This window comes from Gallus gallus, chromosome 5, assembly GCF_016699485.2.
Source record: "Gallus gallus isolate bGalGal1 chromosome 5, bGalGal1.mat.broiler.GRCg7b, whole genome shotgun sequence".
NCBI lineage: Eukaryota > Metazoa > Chordata > Aves > Galliformes > Phasianidae > Gallus > Gallus gallus.
Genome location: NC_052536.1, coordinates 38,772,570 through 38,791,491, shown reverse-complemented (window position 1 = coordinate 38,791,491; position 18,922 = coordinate 38,772,570). Strand labels below are relative to the sequence as shown.

The 18,922-nt window shown below is 40.0% G+C and overlaps 1 protein-coding gene across 3 annotated transcripts in view; it reads left to right on the top strand.

Moving 5' to 3' along the window:
- SPTLC2 (serine palmitoyltransferase long chain base subunit 2) overlaps positions 1–18,596 on the top strand; it is a 58,272-nt gene extending 39,676 nt beyond the window's left edge. For all 3 annotated transcript variants that reach the window (NM_001006483.3, XM_046941775.1, XM_046941776.1), the window contains exons 10-12: positions 13,098–13,233; positions 13,962–14,091; positions 17,878–18,596. In NM_001006483.3, coding sequence (NP_001006483.1) covers positions 13,098–13,233; positions 13,962–14,091; positions 17,878–17,997 — 386 coding nt within the window. In that variant the 3' untranslated portion in view covers positions 17,998–18,596. The remainder of the gene's footprint in view (positions 1–13,097; positions 13,234–13,961; positions 14,092–17,877) is intronic.
- Positions 18,597–18,922: the final 326 nt, after the last annotated feature.

Sequence of the window (18,922 nt, the reverse complement as noted above, 5' to 3'; positions counted from 1 at the left end):
GCCCGGATATATAAGAAGCGGATGTGTATTATTTTGGGGTTTGGCAGCTTAGGTCTGCATCTTTTGTGGGCAAAATACCTCGGCAGCTTAAATCCATTTGGGCCAGATGCCTCATGTCACTTGTGTGGCATGCTGATGAGTAAAAAGTTGCAGCGTACTCATTATTACTAGTCTGTCAAAGAGAAAGACTTGAAATGTCCTCATCTATTGTGGGAAGTGGCTAAGAGTACAAGACAGAAAAGAGTAAACATAGGTAACTTCAGATGTTTTCTATATCTAGTAAATGCTAAGTTTTGGATAATTTTGAGATTTATAAAAGAGAAAGGAGTAGGAATTCCTGAAAACTGAAGTTTGAGGTGGTTCAAACACTGGAACTAGGTAAAGTCATAGAGGAGGTGGAGTCTCCATCTAGGACAACAGTCAAAACCCAACTGGGTATTGTCTTGAGCAGCCTGCTGTAGCTGACCCTGCTTGACTTAAACTTAATGTTTTTAAACTGAAAAAGAATACATTTATTCAAGGTACTGTATTTGTACATATCTTTGAAAAAATAAAAAAAAGATGGAGTGAGGTTTTTTTTACAAGCCCCCTTTACATATTGAAAGACTGCAATGACATCTTCTCAGAACCTTCTCCACCTTAAGCAACTCCAGCCCTCTGATAATCTTCAAGGCCTTCCTTTGAACCTGCTCCAACAGGTCCATGTCTGTCTTAGGTTGGAGCAGAACATAAATCACAAAACTGAACACAGTACTCCAGGTGAGGTGTACAAAGAGCGGAGCAGAGGGAAGGCATCATCTCCTTCAACCTGCTGGCCACACTTTTTATGCAGCCCAGGATGTGACAGGCTTTCTGGGCTGCAAGCATGCATTACCAGCTCTCATCCAATTTTTTATTCAGCAGTACCCCCAAGTTGATTCTTGTCAGAGTCGCTCTCAATCTATTCATTGCCCAGCCTGTATTCATGCCTGAGGTTGCCCCAGTGCAGGTACGGCACTTTGTGCTTGACCTTATTGATGGGCCCACTTCTCAAGCCCATCTGTGTCCCTCTGGATGACATCCCTTTCTTTGACGTTCAACCAAGTCAAGATATTATCTTGCGTTTTTTGTTTAAGCCTTCTACTTCAGAACTGAATCTTTTCTTCCCACAATGGAGAACAAGGAAATTCTGTCCAAGACATCAGTTTATTAGTGGCTCCAGTCTCCATACAGAGTATTGGGGCCAGCTACTGAAGATTCTTCTCTAGGAGTGGAAGCATACTCTGGTAAAATATTCTGACATAGCCTGAGCTAAATAAAACTGTCTTTCTGACACTTGTAGGTCAGTCACGTCATGTTTCAGTTGCAGCTTAATCAAAATCTGTCACTGAGGTATCTGGTAATGATGGTATGTTTGTTAAAGCAGCCCTTTATTCACATACTTCTTAATGACTTAGACCCACTTTTGGCTAATTGTAATGACAGGGAGTCATTCTCCCCTGTGGATTTTTTGTTGTACCCTTCGTAAGGAATGCAAATATTGGAGGATGTGCATAGTAACCTCCCTCTGAGTCCTTAAATGTAGAATTTGATAAGATGTTGAGACTATACAGGATGTGTATTAGGCTGACCTAATTAGGCTGACCTTGTTTCAGTCACGCTGGGGACGATGCAGATTGATTTAAAATAATAATAATAATAATAATGATAAAAAAAATTTAAAAAGAGGCAGAAAGCACAGTTGTTGATTACTGACAATGTATGTGCATAAATGAACATTGGAATATGAGATGCTTCCACAGCCAATTCCGTGGATAGTTACGAAGCAGCTAGAATATACTTCTAAAGACCAGAGTGACTCGTTCAACTGTATGCAGAAATATGTGGTGTTGAGTGTGGTAGACAGCCCTTAAGTGTGGAATAAGTTCTTAAATCTCCATCTGCCACGTGGTAAAGCAGTAGAAGTTAACAGCTGGAGTATGTCCATGTGTTACTTTTCTAGTCCCAGAATCCTGCTGTTAGCCACTGCTGTTTTTGATAGGTGTTCACTTGTATTAAAGTGGTGCTGAGTCGAGGCAAAGAGATAACCCTTGTAGTCTTTCTTTAATGGCTAAGGATTAATAATTTCAAAGTTCCATTGTTTACTAAACATCTTTAATGGAAAGCTTATTTCTAATGGCTCTTACTCCTTTTGTGTATTTATATCTATTATTACATATTGTGTTTATGCTGGTTTTAAGCTGGTGAATTTAGGAACCAACAGTAGCCAGGTTTGAGGCTGGAGGGCCTTTTAACCCATCTTATTTTTGTGACTGTTGCATCAGTAGCATTGTACAGACTTACTCTCATCTCTTTAAAACTTGAGTTTTCAGACTGTTACACCAGGTATTTTCTTGTAGAAAAGCTCTCTCCAGTAGCTTGGCAAACATTGGCTTCAGTCAAATCAACTGCTTTGTAATACCTTTATTTAGCTCCTTAAAATATTTATTCATGTTGGTCTCTAAGCCTATGCTGTATGTCACAGTGTCTGCTCGCATAATTAAGCCTACTGTTTGTGGTAAAAGGTGCCTCATCAGATAACTGTAATACTGTGAAGGCTGTGCTTGCATGAGTGACCATTTTAGTTGATTTTATTGCTGTGTTATGCAGCATCTTTTTTTGGTCACAATTTCTCTGAATACCTTAGATCTGTTTGCTTGGGTCAGGAATTTACTATTAAACGATGCACAGTTTGGGGGAGTACAGAAAAAAATAGATGGTATTTCCTTCTAGTGTTTTGAATGCGTATGTAACCTGCTCAGTCAGGTTCTTTTGTGATCACCAACGTAGACTCTGGGAAACTGGGGCAGTGCTTCTGTTACACATCGCCAAGGTTTTTGAAACCTCTTTTACGTTTGTATGCTTCAATGGAATTTCTTTAGCAGATTGTATTTTTCCATTCACATCAACAGATTCACATGATCTCTTTGTGGTGAGAGCTGTATGTCTTTATGATGAAACTTGTGATGCTGACAGTCTGTCTTGGAGTTCTCTGGATGCAGTTGGGAGTTGCAAACAAAATCAGAAAGTTCAAATATAAAAACATCCATCTGGGCTTTGAAATATGCCAAAGGCTTCAATCTCACCAGTATATGTAAACTCAATGAGTACACAATACATGCACCCAGCTGTTTTTTGTCATGCCTTTAAACTCCACTGGAACTGTTTAGCTTAACAGCAAACGCAATGACAGATACTTAGTATTAGCATAAGTTTTATTTCTCTGGGACCTTTCAATGCCAGGAACATTAGCCATAATTTTTCTTTTCTCATTTTTCCGTTTCTGAATCCCTGGTTTTGCTATTGCTATTTTGTTTTTTAAAATCAGATTAAACTGCTTTCTTCTCCTTTACAGAACTGAGCATTTTGCTCTCCACTGCACTGGCTCCACTGTCAGCACGCTCATGTAATCCAGGCAAATCCCCTGCATACAATTGTGTTATAAAACCATAGGCACGAGGTTAACTCAGAGTGGAGGGCTTGGCTCACAACCACTGTGGCTCCTAAAATAAATTGCTGCTAATGCTGCTGCCATATGGCTGACAAACATGAGCTCTCAGCAGTCTTTTGATTTCCTAGCTCGTGCTTTCAAGTGTGCTGGCTCTTAAACAAGGCTTCTCCTCCCACATTATTTGTAGTTTATCTCCTGAGTGGTGAACTCAGGAAGCATGCAAGTGTGTCAGAAGAATAAATAACTTGATTCAGCTGTCCACCCTGGTTAGTGGCTCTGAAGTGTTGGGCTGTCTCCTGGCTGCATCCAGAAGGGCTCTGGCTCAGCGTGGTCTGGGCTCCAGGGAGTGCTGCTTGGGGTACAGCTGTGAGAGCTGAGGGCTCCGAGTTCCCTCTGTGTAGCACTGGCCCCTAGTGGAAGTTTCTAGACCCTCCATCACCTCGGGTTCACCTTAAAAGCCTGCTTCCCATTTCCAGGTTGCTTTTAAACCCAAATAACCCAGCAGAGCTGTTGCTTCTCTCTTCCGACTGTTTTGCTAAATACTGGCATTTGAGTTGTTAGGCAGCAATGCGCATCTGTAGCACTGAATTAAAAGATGACACTAATTACTTTCTTTTTTAAAGTTTCTTATTGCTTTGGCTGGTCCTCTTGGCATTTGCCTGCATAAACTGTTGCTTAATAGTGTGGGATCATAGTATTTCACCTTATATTTTTCAACATGCCTGTCTGCCATCTCAGATCACTCAGTGTAATTGTATATAATACTTAATGAAAAGTAATGAAAATCTGCAGACAACATTGAAATGAAGGATGTAAAATTCTTACCGCAAATATTGGCACCAGTGCGACATTCATCAGTGCAAATTCAAAGGAGATGGTTTGATCTGTGTGAAGCCACCCAGTTCTTAGAACTCAAACCCTGACATAAGAAAAACATGTCAAAGGAGACAAGACCTATATGTCGTGTGCGATAAAATTTTTACTCTCATTCCTTATCGTTAGCTCTTATACTATAATCTCAGTACAAACCAGGAATGCTTTGTTGTAAACCATTTTTTTTCTCAGCTGTTGTAATTCTGGTTTGGGGTCCCCTTTGTGGGGGACTGAAAAAAGAAGGGGAGTGACCATTCTGGCCTTGTGCAGGTGAGGGCCTTTGGCAAGATTGATCCTGTCAGTCAGTCTTGATTCTTCCCTTTCTGCCTTGAGATGTGAGTTCTTGTCATCTTTCTGGCAAACGATGTTACAGACCTCTTAAAATCAACTCTAGCATATATTATGTTCCTGAGTCATTAACACTGATGATGCTCAAGTGCCATAATAACACTCTCTCTGTGTAACTTTTCCTTGGAAGATAAGTAGCATTTAATCAGTACTGAAATGGAATTTTGCTCAGTGTTCTGATATTTTTACTTTAAAATCTCTCTCCTAGTTTTCACCTTGCTGGCTGTAGCCTGCAGATGGGTACTATCTGACTTTGAATCTGCCCCATGTTTCCACTCAGATGTTCTTAACTCATACCTGTCCTTTCTGCCATTTGGCAAATCTAAAAAAGTTTTGCTCTTCTGTTTCATTGTGCAAATGTAACCACAAAGCTTGACTTTGTGCTTTTTAGGATAAGTGTTGAAAAGGGAATTTTCTATACTATATATGAAAAATACTTTTGTCAGTAAAAAAAAAAAAAAGTACCTTTATGCCTGTTATGCTTCTCTAAGAAGTTGTCTGTGTTTTTTTTTTATGTTGAGATATTTACAAGTATAGTGTCCAGAAAACAACTTGAGTTAGTATGTTAGCATTGCAAAAGATCTTCCAAAGCCCTCAGGAGGCAGCTTAGCTTCTGAAAGCTTAGTAGAGAATCTGTTAAGTCAGCAAAAGAATATTGGGTTCCTGGTTGAGATTTGAAAAATGCTTGTTTCCAAAACAGAGTATGTTGAATTATGTCTTCCACTGAAACAGCCAACCAAAAGTCAGAAAAGGAAGGAATAATAAACAGAATAGAAGTGTAAGCCTTTGCAAAAACAAGGGGATTTTAATGTGGAAAAATTTGCAAGCATGAATATATTATAGCATCACTCAGACTTGAAAAAACAAAGTTCTGGAGGATGATATATGTAACCAAGTTTTCATCACCAGTTCACGCAGTTAAATACTTCAAAATGTCAGAAACTACAGGTTTTCTGAAGTAGAAGTTATTGCCGTTTGGCTTGTTGATAGAAACAGACGTGGAGAAAGGGTTTCTTTCTATGCTAATGAAACAGTGTTCTATCTTCAGTTGTTGGTGCTGATGCTCTCAGAAAAACAAACTAGGAATATTACAACCTGATCCATATCCTTTCCAAGTAGCATGTATTTAAACCACTTTAATTTCTGTTTAGGCAGCAGGACACCATGGCATTACTATTCTGTATTCATAATGGATTGTGGCTGTTGGTTTTGTTTTGGCTGTTTAGTGTGTTTTCAGTGATGGATGGATATTCTATTATTTTTATGATCTTTTAATATGTACAGATGTGGTTTAAAAAAAAACAACAACAAAACTTCTAAGCTGTGTGTGGTCAAGAATTTCCATAAAATTGGGTCGTAGGTTAGCCATGTCATTGTGGAATGATGGTTAATGCTTCAGAACACGGTCTTTCCACTTTTATTTTTATTCCATGTGGGGATATGGAGGCCCAGTTGTTACCAACAGCAATCAGTAAGCATTACTGTTTGTGTTATAAAATACTTTTCCGTGTTGTTTCCCAAAGAAGGAGGTTGAGATCTGCTTCTTTGTTTTTTATATGCACACATTTTCTCTCCCCAGCTACCATAATCTGCACAAGCACTTTTATTTGACTGAGAACTTTTTTCCTAAGAAATCAGAAAATTAACTTTAGTCATGAGAAAGAATTAATACAGGAGAGGAAAGTTGTTTAATGAATTCTCCCAGATAGATCGTAGCCATCAGGAGAGGAGAAGCAAGAGCTCTGCCCAGGTAGTCCTGTAAAATCAATAGACATCCTAGCAAACTGTTTCTGTGGAGGTAATTCTTATGTAAGTATTGCTGTGGTATTTTTCCGTATTTCCAACCTCTTTTCAGCAGTCTGTGGGGACAGGACAAAGGGAAATGGCCATAAACCTGAGCACCAATATGGGAAGGAGCTTCTTCGCAGTAAAGGGTGACAGAGCACTGGAACAGGCTGCCCAGGGAGGCTGTGGGTTCTCCTTGTCTGGAGATATTCAAGACCCACTTGGATGCCTACCTGTGCAGCCTGCTATAGAGAGCCTGCTTTGCAGGAGGGTTGGACTCGGCGATCTCTAGAGGTCCCTTCTGGTCCCTACAATTCTGTAATTGTGTGATTTTTCACAGTGTAAACTTAGTCAAGGAAGGAGTTTATCCTAGAATGACATAAGCTATACTAAGAGAAATGATTCTGCCACAGATGAGGGACGGTATGTCTCTCAGTAGATGGCTTAAGGCCTCTCACCTTCAACACCTCTGCACTATCAAGAGTTTGTAAGGTGGGATACACTTGATAAGTGTGAAACATATTGCATTAGAGATCTCATCTGCAAGAAAATTAATGGAGAGTTTCCATCTCATACTAAGATTAACATTAAGATGCCCTGATCTTTACTTAGTTCTGGTAACGTAAAATATGTACTTAATGTGCTGTAGCCAGTCTTCAAAATCTACTTCTTATTAGATACATGCTGTTTCTTATCAGAGGCAGTATGCTGTTGTTAGAAAGCATCATCAGAGCTTCTCAAAGAATTCTTACAAATACATACTAGTATAAGTGCTTGAATTCTGTTTATCACATAATAAAAAGTGGGACTGAGGATGTTCCGTTTTGTTACAGCTTGAGCTGTTTCAGTGGGATTGAGTACTTGGAGCAATAGATGTCTGTTCAGAGTAGAACAATTTTGTGTGTACTGAACAGCAATCTGTTCATATCCAGAGATCTCTTTTTCTTTCCTAAGTCTTTCATTTAATCATTAAAACTGAAGGTGTTAGCCTTCACCTGATGTGGAAGATTGAGATATGAAATTGCTCAGCTTAACTTTCTTGTTCATGTTGGCAACAAAACATAGGTTGAATTAAGAATGCAAGATTAAAGGTGTGTAAAGCAGCTATGAAATTAGTTAATGAACAAGTATATAGTAATTTTGTTATAGCTGTCTGATGTGATGTATTTTCCATTGACTGATATATCTTGATCAATTAGGGTTGTACTGGAGCTTCAGCATACTAATAAGTTTAACTGCTCAGGAACTATTTCATAGGTGTGTCTTGCTATGTTGCTTTGAAGCCTCTGTATAAGAATTAATTGAAAACTTTAGCATTTAGCTTCTTTTGTTACTGTTCCACACATTTTTGTTTCAGATCCAGATGACAGCAATCCCCAACGTAACAAGCAAATAAAATCCTGCTTGTGGGGTGGGTTTTTTGTTTGTTTTGTTGGTGTTGGTTTTGCTTTTTGTTGTTGGAGGGACAGAGTACAGCTCACCCCCTCCCTGAAGTTGGTTTCCTCCCCTAGGAGTGCAGTGTCAGTCAGTAGACAGTTTGTGTACAATGCAACATGCTTTTTATTTCTCATGAAGCCCCGCTGATGAAGCGTTGCATTGTTTGGAAGAGCAGATTTGTGACTGTTTTCCAATTACTGCCTTGAGATCATAAGAAGAGCGGAAAACAAATGTGTCCTAGCTGAACTAAATTCTCCCTCGAGTTCAATACCATCTATGATAGCTTATTCATTAGCCTTAATAGATGACAGGAGTATTACAAATATTAGATGCTTGTAGTAGGGTTTTCACTACAAATTCTAGGTCGTCTTTGTTCTTTGTAGAAACTATTTTTAGCTTGGTGTTGAGAAGTTACTCAGGTATAAAACAGATCCATCTTTTACTTTATTTTTTTTAACATATTCAGCCTGCCCATGCAAAAATTCTTGGGTAATTTTTATTAATCTGCTTTTTCACTAAATAAAGAGTTGTCCAAAAATCCTTGCAGTGTTTGGACATCTTGTTTAAGCATGAGCTTCTGTGGTTTAAAGAGCAATGTGGCTAAATGATTGTCCCTATTTGTATTTAACCAACTCACTGCAAGAGTTCAGATTTGGCTTGCTGGAATGTGCAAACTTTTTCCGTTGTTATTTTTTATTCTGCAGATAACCAAGGTAAGCATCAACTTCTGCTTCACAATTCTTGAAGAAATACTCGCTTGAGTATCTCTTAGATTGTTTTCACTATAGCTGAAGTTTATTTGAATAATGTGTCCCATAAAACAGAGGTAGTCACTGCGATCATCCCTCTCACCTGTGAGAGTCTCCCCTGGCAAAGATACTGATTTACTTTCCTCCAGTGTTATGGTAGGTATCTATCTTATGTGTACTGGTTCAGCCTGTGGTACAAAACACTCCTGTTGCAGTCAAATCAGGCTTCAGAGTTTCTGCACTTGGTGGAATGGGCAAGTAATTTGCTTAGAGTTTAAAAACATAGAAGCATGCATCTGGCATTCTTGGCTCTGTAGAGTTGATAGCAACCACAGTGCTATGGGCAGCACAAAGGCATGAGAGTAGCTTTTAGTAACTCTCAGTCCTGCTGCTGTGGGAGCTTGCATGTGGGTAGTAATGCTTGGGGAGGGGGGCTGCAGCTCTACCGGGTATTCTGCACTTCTGTGCTCAGTGTGTACAGCAAGCTGTCTGATGGTATGGAAATGAGCAGAGTAGGTTTAAAATGACTGATGCCATCGTGAACGGGTATTAAGATGTGTCAAGTAAAAGCACATTCCTCTTCTCTGTCAGCAATAAATGTTGAGCTTGTTTTAACCACGTGAGCAAAGGCAGTTATTGCATTTCTTTTCTCTGTTCTTGTTTCTTTCTCTGCTGAATCCATACAACTACAGCTCTGAGCTGAGGGCTGTAAAGGGGGTGTGCTTCTCCTTTGATGGTGTGTGACCTTTAATACCATGGTAGCATGTTCTTTAGAGGGATAGATGTATGGTTTAGGTTAGATGATGTCCTGATTGCTATAAGTGTTTTACTAAATTGCAAGAGCAATCTTGTTAGGACTGCAGTAAACTTGTAAAAGGGTACAAAAGCAAAGGACAAGTTATTAGCTAATACTTCTAATTCAAACATAGGTCTGTCAGTAGCTAGTTTAAGCTATTTACAGGGCCCATAAGGGACTTGAGATCAGTTGCTGTGATAAGGGGTTCTAGTTTTCCAGCCTTTTGAAGAATTCAATTCCAGTAATCCTCTCTTTCTTCCTTCCCCTGAAGGTCATCACATTCCACTTTCCGAGATTAAAGGATGTTACCAGAACTGTTGCACAACTCCTGTGCAAGAACAATTGGCAAGGGTGGTGTCTGAGTAGGCCTTCTCTGAGTGATCTTAAAATGAAGCTGCATACTGCCAGGAAAGCCAGCTGCTGGAGGAGTGTTGCAGGCCTGGCAGTCTTTCTAGGCCTTCAGATGAGTAGATGTGGACAGAGTTCTGAGCTTCAGAAAACGTCTGGGCTGGGAAGGGATTTTTGAAGACCTGTCTGAATGCCTGAGTGTGGTTTGGGTAGGAGTGGGATTAGCAACACTGGTACCTGGTCACCGTTGTCTCTAAGCAATGCGTGTTTCAGCTTTGTGCTCGTGGAGCCCATGGGAAAAACTATAGGAACAGGTGACAGCCTGCTACACTGGTGGGGCTGAAACCCAGCACGAATTAACAAAGATTAAGGCCGGGTGTGTGCTTTTAGCTTTATATTGTAAACCGTACTCAAAATAATATTTGATATCGCTCTTAGAATCGTAGAATCCTTAGAGTTGTAAGGGACCTTTAAAGGTCATCTAGTTCAGCTCCTCTGCAATGAACAGGGATGTGCACAACTAGATCAGGTTGCCCACAGCCTGGTCCAGCCTTGCCTTGAAAATCTTCAGGGATGCAGGGCATCAACCACATCTCTGGGCAACCTGTTCCACTGCCTCACTACCCTCACTGCAAAAGACTTCAAGTGCAGAATTTTGTATTGGTGTAGAAGACTAAACTTAATGGTGTGCAGAGGAGAAGAGCTGCATACGGTGCAGGAAGAAGGGAAGCTAGAGGACAAGGAACCTCTGCCAGGTTCTTGTTCACGCCATCTGCATGCTTGACTTCATTCACCACAACTGCCATTCTTTCTCAGACGGTGGTGGTGATGCATGGTTGGTACTGAGAAGTCACCACTGTGACTTTTATGATCTGATGTGCTTTTATGATCTCAGGAATTTTGTTGTGGTTGTGGCAACAAGTTTTTAGAGAGAATCACTTAATTAAACTGATGGCTCTGGAGCAGACTAAAAGCTGAGAAGCTTCTCAGACCCACAGGCCTTTGAAGAATGCAGCTGTCTTCTAAATCTGTCTGTTGCTGTAGTAGTTGCTTATGTGTCTGTAGAGAACTGTGCGTGAAACTCATATATCAAAGCACTCTTCAATCTCTAAAGACAAATCTAGAATCATTAACTCATTTTATGAGAAGGAGTTTATGGAGGACTATGAAGTGGTTGCCAACTACAAATTAAGGTTGCTTTTTCACCTTTAGCCTGGAAGGTTCTGGCAATTTGGAAAACTATGAAGGTGCGGAAGTTTCATCTCCTGCTTAGGTGTACTGTAAACTCTGTGCTGTGTGGTGTGGGAGAATCTGCATTCTTGGCTGTGGAAGAGGGGCAGATCACAGCAGTTGCATCCAGCAGCATGTTATCTCAGTGCTCCTGCAGCCGTGAAATTTCATGTTTATTTTGATAGAATTATAAATCACTGACATGAAATGTTGTCAGAAGTTGTGTGTTTCTGTACAGGGACAAGCAGATGCAGCTTTCTCAGGAGATACCATGGTAGCATTTTTTTTCCCCTGCATATAGGTTGCTCTTCTAAGCTGTCCTTAGCCATTTGTGGTTTTACTGATTGCCTGAATGTTAGAAATGCAAGTAGTGCTATTTAGCCCGCTATCTCTTGTCTTCTGGGCTAGGCCTGGTTTGATTCTTCGTTCATGGGATTTTTTATTTTAGGGTTTTGTTCTGTTGTATTTGTTAAATCTCACACTGCAGGCTGGGATATTTGAACAACCAAGTCGTTAGTTTGAAAGCGTAGGAATCTCAGCTAGAGGATCTGATCTAACGTGAGCCAGTTACATAGTAAGTTTCATAAAACACAAGATGCATTTTAATGAAGTCTTGCTGGTTTGGGGTGAAGAAGGGAAGAAAAATTAAGCTTCTCTAGAAACTTTAGGGGATAAAAGATTAAGAAAGTAAGCTGTTAATGGAGGGGAAGGGATGTCTTAAATGGCAGCAAGTATAATTAAAAGTACCAGCTCCTGCCCACAAATGACAAACCAAGTTTTGCAAACTTAACAGGTTTCATTCCTTTTTCTTACACTTCTTTGATGGGATTTTGCCTTTGATTGCATGGTGGTGGGTGGAATGTCTGATACTCTTGGCTACAAAAACTGTATAGGTTCTTAAAACTACATTTGTTCTGGCTTGGAGCATAGATATGTGGGTGTGAATGTTTCTTTGAGGCTTGGCATTCCTTCTGGGTAATCACCTTATGTTATCTACAGCTTTAAAGGGGGGCTATTAATATCTAGCAGCCAACTTCACTGTGGCATACGTCAGCACTGCTGTAGATTTAGTGCTTAAGTATATGAATTACTCATTTGGTGAAGGTGGTGTCTGGATGATCAATTATCCAAAAATATACAGTGTGGACCTGAGACAAGCAATTATAAATGCTACCTATCATTGTCTCATCAGTGGCATAGTGTTTAATCTCTTAAGCATATTAGAATACTAGCTCATCAGAAATGCATTATTGTCAATTGCTTGGGCAAGATGGTGTGGATCTTTTCTTGGGCAATACAGAAAAGTAATATGCTGTGCTGGGTTAGAGTTTAGCTGACAAAAAGGTTGTTCCGTGCATATCTGAGTAGCTGGAATGTTTGAGTTTTACTGGCAATCTAATGTCCTGTGTATGAATTTTGCCAAACGTCCAAAAAATCAATTCAGAATTGGCTGATCACATGATAAATTGGCTGCTGCTGCTTGTGCATAATGAGCTGGATTATCAGAGGTAATCTGTTTAATTTAAGCCCAGCTCGCTTTCAGTGAGAAAGGTTACGGAGCAGCCGCTTGGTCAGTCCAGCAGGCAGATCTGAGAGGAATGCGGTAATTCTGTCAATACAGACAGGCAGGAAAAGTATATGGTGAGAAGCCTCAGCTGATTAATATTTATTAACTATTACAACTGTAAGCAAACCATTCTTTAACATGCAGGTATCAGTGGATTTTGAGCAAATTTTGCAGCTTGTTTAAAAGCAGCTCACTGTACTGTTTTGCCAGCTTTGTATCTCTTGATACAACTCAGATATGGAAAAATTAGGGGGGGTGAATTTGGCAATTACACTTGTCCTTCTCCATCCAGCAACGGCCTTATCAAAGTGAGCAATTTATCTTGATTAAAAGAGAAAGAAGAAACTGAATTCTAGTTTGTTTCATTTTAACACTTCTTTAAGCACAAGTTGTGCACTTGTAGTGTGTACCGAAGCGAGAAGAGATCTTGTGCTGCAGTTACACGTGTGGTTTATGACTGTTGTGTCTATTGTCTTACCTTGATTTCTTTCCTAGGGAGAGAGTGTGTGCAGCAGCTAGCAGAGAACACAAGGTATTTCAGGAGACGACTCAAAGAGATGGGCTTTATCATCTATGGCAATGAAGATTCCCCTGTTGTGCCTCTGATGTTGTACATGCCAGCAAAAATTGGGTAGGTCTAACAGATTTTTTTTTTTTGCCCATCTACTTTAAAGTTAGCATGCTACAAGAATATTCAGACTTTTCTAAATGTAAAGAAAGACTGTTTTGAAACATGACATGTAGTGGTAAAGCTTGTTCTTATTCACATATAAAGAGATTTTTGCAATTTTCTTAAAAACGTTTAGCATTAGATTAGATGTTTGGTTTTTTGTTGTTGTTTTTTTATTGCAATTTGAGTGTTCCCGTGATAAACACTTAAGAAGTGGTACATCCTGTGGCTCTGTAATGTGCCTCAGTTGAATTTAATTGGTAGAAACAAACAATTTTGAAATAGCAGAAGCATTTGCTTTGGGATATTGCAGCAGGGGGCATTCCTCTTATAGTCAAACTTCTGAGCCTTAGTTCCTGTTTCCTATCAGAAGGATTTTCAAGCTTAGGTTACAAATCCATTTAGAAAGAGCCTGCCAAAAGACCAGCCTCTGCCACATATAATCTTTCAGCTTTGTTAGAACTTAATACAGTGAAAGCTTTTGAGGAAGACCACCTTGGGATTGAATTAAAGAGAGCCTTTGTAATTAGATGTTCTACCTCCACGAGCAAGAACTGGAAGCTCCAACTTGTGGTGTTACAGGCTTGTTTAACAAAGGCGTGTATAGGTAAACATATTGATACCTTTGTGCTGTCACTACTCTGTCTCTACAGGTATCATTCTGACCAATTTTCCTTTTTTTTTGGCAGTGCATTTGGGCGTGAGATGCTAAAGCGGAACATTGGCGTTGTGGTTGTGGGCTTCCCTGCAACTCCCATCATCGAGTCCAGAGCCAGATTCTGTTTGTCTGCAGCTCATACCAAAGAGATGCTTGATACAGTAAGTGTCTCATCTTGTCTTTGTCTTGCTCACATCTTCTATAAGGAGAGATAACAATTCTAGTTTTGTGGGTTCTTTTGGTTGGTTGGTTTTTTTTTTAGAATGGTTCAGTGCTTGGTATGCAAATTAATTAAACCTAATGTTCAGAGTTGTCTGTAGTAGAATGGATGCCATCTCCAACAAATGAGAACAGCCATCTTCAGTAAATTTCAGGGACTTTCTCCTATTTCAGATATGCAGGTGGGATGGTCTTATTCCCTTGAGACACTCTTTTATCCCTTGTTAAAAGGGAACATAGTGACATTCTCATTAGCTCTGTGAAAGATCATGGTTGATTGGAAGAGGTGCTCAAGGAAGGACAAGAGTACGATCAGAGGAACTGCAGGCTGGACAACCTTACCTTGATCCTTGGGAGGGTGATGAAGAAAAAAATATCATTGAAACTATTTTCAAGCCTATTACAGACAAGAAGGTGGTTGGGAATAGTTACTGTAGAACTATGAAGGAGAAATTGTGCCCAGTGTCCAGGTATGATCAGGTGAAAACACTTTATAACATGAACAGCAAATAGGAATTGTAGTTTAAGCAAACACTTACTAGCATGTCAACAAAAAAAAAGTAGTTTTAAGCCTTTAATCTGTAGCTGCCACACAGTTTCTACAACAGTAGCAGAAAGTAGCCCTTCTTGATTTCAGTTTTGCTAGGAAGAGTAGTAAAGCATTGGCGTGTAGAGTTTGGTATGTATATCAGGTGCTGCTCTGTATCAGTAGAACAACCTGCCTTATATCTGTGGTGCTATACTTGTTGCTTCCAAACTATTTCTGCCCTGTAAGACCTGAAGGATTCCACCCTGACACTCCAACAACCAGCTGTTAAAGGGATTCCTTCCCAGCTACTTGACCTGTTACTTTTCCTGTAATTATGCTGAGTAAATTGTTTCTGTTCTAAATAATTCTGAAATGCTATTTTTTGAGAGCTCTCTCTTCTCTTCTTTTTCTCCATTGTAAAATCAGTAATATTAGATTACTTAAAGCATAGTAATAGAAATGAATGCATTGAAACAAATGGGGGAGCAATTGCTTTTGACTGGGTAGACATGAGAGAATGAATGGGAAGGGGGTGGGAGGAGGGGAAGAGGAAAAAATGTAAGTCTCTGAAATCATATTCCTGCAAAGTGAGCTGCAACTTAAACTGCGCGAACTTGATGTGCTGATGCTATCTGAGCAATCACACCATCTTGCTGTCTGCTAGTCTGTCTTCTGGTGACTAACGGGAGTCTTTACCATAGCAGGCTGGTTTCACAGGGTGTTTGTAAGCACTATACTTGCTCTCTTCACAATCCAATCTGCAATTTGTATTACCCTGCTTAAAAAAGCACTCTTATCAGTCTACTACAAGTCTTCTAGCTTGCCAGAAAGTTTTGTGTGTTTAGCCCTGAGGACTCAGAGGACTTCAGCTCTGAGTGTATCTCCAGGTGCTAAGTGCTCCAAACCAAGGGAAGTGGTTGTTTAATGTATTAGGGTTTGTCTGCCTGAGAAAATTAATCCAGGACAAAATGTATGAATTTTGAAGTGAATGAAGAAATCTGGATTTTTAGCTTGCTATATGAAGGCTTTGTTCCAAGTTGGCATAAACTGCTTCAAAGTTTAAAGCGACTGCATGCCCTGAGCCCAGAGCACTGGTAAGTGGAGTTAATAAGTAGCAAGTCTTTGTGTCAGTGACTGTGTTTGGCTTTTCTGCTGACACAGTGAAACAGAATCAGTTTCGGGCAGCTAGTAATTAAGACGGTCACATCGGTTCCCTCGGCTGAACTGTGGCAACGATATCCAAGAGGAAAAAAAATGAAGTGAGTGGAAGTGGAGAGAGCTGGCACAGTTTCCACAAGTCAGGGATACAGAGAACTTGGTAGCCCATCCATGTGTGCATGGATACTAATGCTGTTATCGTGGCATTTTTTGTAAACAAAATTAATCTGAGTACAGAGCACGGGGAAGAGAAGCTTGTCTTATAAATACTGATATTTGTAATGCTTCCTTGTTCTTATTAAATAAAACCATGTGATGGGGAACAGTTCTCAGTTACAATTTTAACCATTTTATGTAAATAAAACTTCCTTGCCTGAAAATATTTGGCTCAGGATCAGAGTGAGGTCCCTCATAACCTGCATCCCTGTAGGTTGGTGCTTTCTTTTTAGTGATGAAAAATATATGTTACACTCTTGAAATCAGAGTTCACCAATGCCATTTCCTTTGTAGTCTTTGTTGGTCACATGGTCCTTTTTGTTTTAAATTAATAAAATCCTAAATCTGCATTCAAGAATAACAGTTAACAGACTCTTTCAACAGAAATTAACCTTAAATTGTTTCCATATGGGGTCTTTACTTTAAGCTCTGGCAAACTATGCCCATGCTCTTGTTTGGTTTTGTTTTTATTGAGGTCCAACTTCTGGTCTTGTCATTCCCCCAGATTTTAGAATGGAGAGGTTCTTGCTGCCAGATATAACAAGCACGAGGGGCCATTCTTTAAAGCAATAAGAACTTGGACTATTCGTCCAGGAAGGAAAAGCATGTAGGGATATTAACCTCCATCTGCCAGCTATGCTCAAGAGACAGGCATTTGACCCAGAACATGTTAAAACTGGAGTGTTGTTGTTGAATTAGTGGCATTCTGAAGGAGCGCTGAATGTACCTATCTGAACAAATCTAAAATGTAAGGGAGTGCAGAATGCCAACCTTGGGAGTTCAGAAATCTCACTTAAGTTGGAAGTCATCTTCTGCACATATCTTTGTCACTCACCATGGATAAGATAGGTAATTAGCATGGCATACTGTTGCACGTTTGTCTGCAGCAACTGACGTATTTTTACCACCTTGTTCCGGGGGTGGTCTCCGGAGAAATAGAAGCTTAAGGTCTGACTTCTAACAAATTCTACTGTGAGGCAGTGTCTCATCAAAGAGATTGCGTGATTATCTGAGCAGGGACTTTCCTCATTTCTTATGCTAGCAGGTGCTTGATTTCTGGATAACTTCATATGATCAGCATTCAGGTCATACGGTGAAAGGTTTTGCAAGCTCATTAGCAGTGCTCTTGGCCACCAGTAGGCTAGGTGTTCCTCTATGGCTACAGTTAGAGAAAGCCTCTTTCCAGGTGGAGAAAAAAATGCTTGGGATCCTACCCAGGATGGCTTTTCTTTCCTTGACAAAAAGTATCCCATGCAATACATCTCTAGCTGTACGTGGGCAACTCAATCTAATCAAAAACAGATATTTTAAAAGGTATCAAGAAAAGCTGCTAGCATAAAATAGGCTATTTTTCATTGTCTTGTAACATAAAAATTATGGTATTTCAGTAGTATACCAGCACATACAGTGTTTTCATAATGAACAATAGAAAAAGAGGCATCAAACCTCCAAGTATGCTTTCGTGTTTCAGCTGTGTTAACCCTCCTAGAAAGGGAGGAATGCTTTTCTCAGTTGGTCCGTGTACTGACAGGCATGGCTTTAATCGGGCTGACGGTGAAAATTAGAGTAGTATTGCTGGCTGCTATATTTGTGCTTTGGAGTTGGAATAGTCAGGTACGTGCAGTCACTCTTGGTGGAATTACTTGTGCCACTCACTTGGTCTGGAGGCTGCCAAATATTAAAACAAAAAGTTGTGCATACCTGAAGCTACATACTTCTAGTCTGGTAAATTTTCACTTGCTCTGTGGGCATGTAAAAAGGATGATGTGCTGATAGCTTTCTTGCATCTGTTTCCCGTGCTGATACACTGTGGTCTCTTTCTCAGGCTTTAAAAGAAATCAATGAAGTTGGGGACCTTTTGCAACTGAAATATTCCCGTCACCGTTTGGTACCTCTCTTGGACCGGCCATTTGATGAGACTACATATGAAGAAACAGAAGACTGAGTTCCCTCCATATGCCTTGGTGGGAGGGACGCACCCCGTGGGACACTCTGTGGCATGCAGACCACAGTCTGTGAACAACACACTTCTGACTGCTCAGTGTAAAAGACATTTCCTCACAATACTGAAGTGGCCACATCAATTCTAAATGGCATTTTGTAAATAGAGAGAAGAGAAGGAAAAAAGAAAAGCTTTGATTCACGTGTCTTCAGGGTCTGGCCCTAGAGGTGCTTGGCTTTACTTCTTCATGTTGCTTTTTTTATTTATTTGTCTCAATAAGTTCACAGCAATCCACGTTGGCTGTGGCTGATCAGCTCCGATTTTGTATGCACCAATGTCCTCCCGGATGCTGGCTGAGATGTTGTGAGCATGTGTGATGCTGGCATGGCAGCATTTCCAGTGTCACTGCGATGCGTCTGAACTTGTAGTAAGGGGTGAGCTGACCTGTCTGTTGATTGGAGACTCCCTAGAGAAACTGTTGATTGCTAACTTTGACATATTTAACAAGATTGATAATCAACCAAAGCTTTTTTTCTTTTGCAGTTACTTGTTTAAAACTTGAATATAGCTTTTTTTAAAATAAATGTGTTGCTGACACGTCACTGACAGGACCATTGTTCCCAAACGTTATTTAGTTTTACAAGCCACAGGCAGTAAGACTTCTGGGACTCTGACTACTTTTCCTTCCTGGTATGGGTACCAGATTGCCTCCTGGTTTTGACAGTAATTGTCCTCTTCATATAGGGTAAGTGATGGAGAGATTGTGTTGTTGTTGGTGGTGAATTTTAAAATGGGGATTATTTGTCTTTTGTCTGACATACTTCTGTTTTTTGGAGGAAAAAAAAAGTGGTTTTAATGTGTATTGCTTTCTTGGTTTCTCACCTTCACGTTACTTTGTCTTTGCTTCAGAACTAGTATAAAACCACAA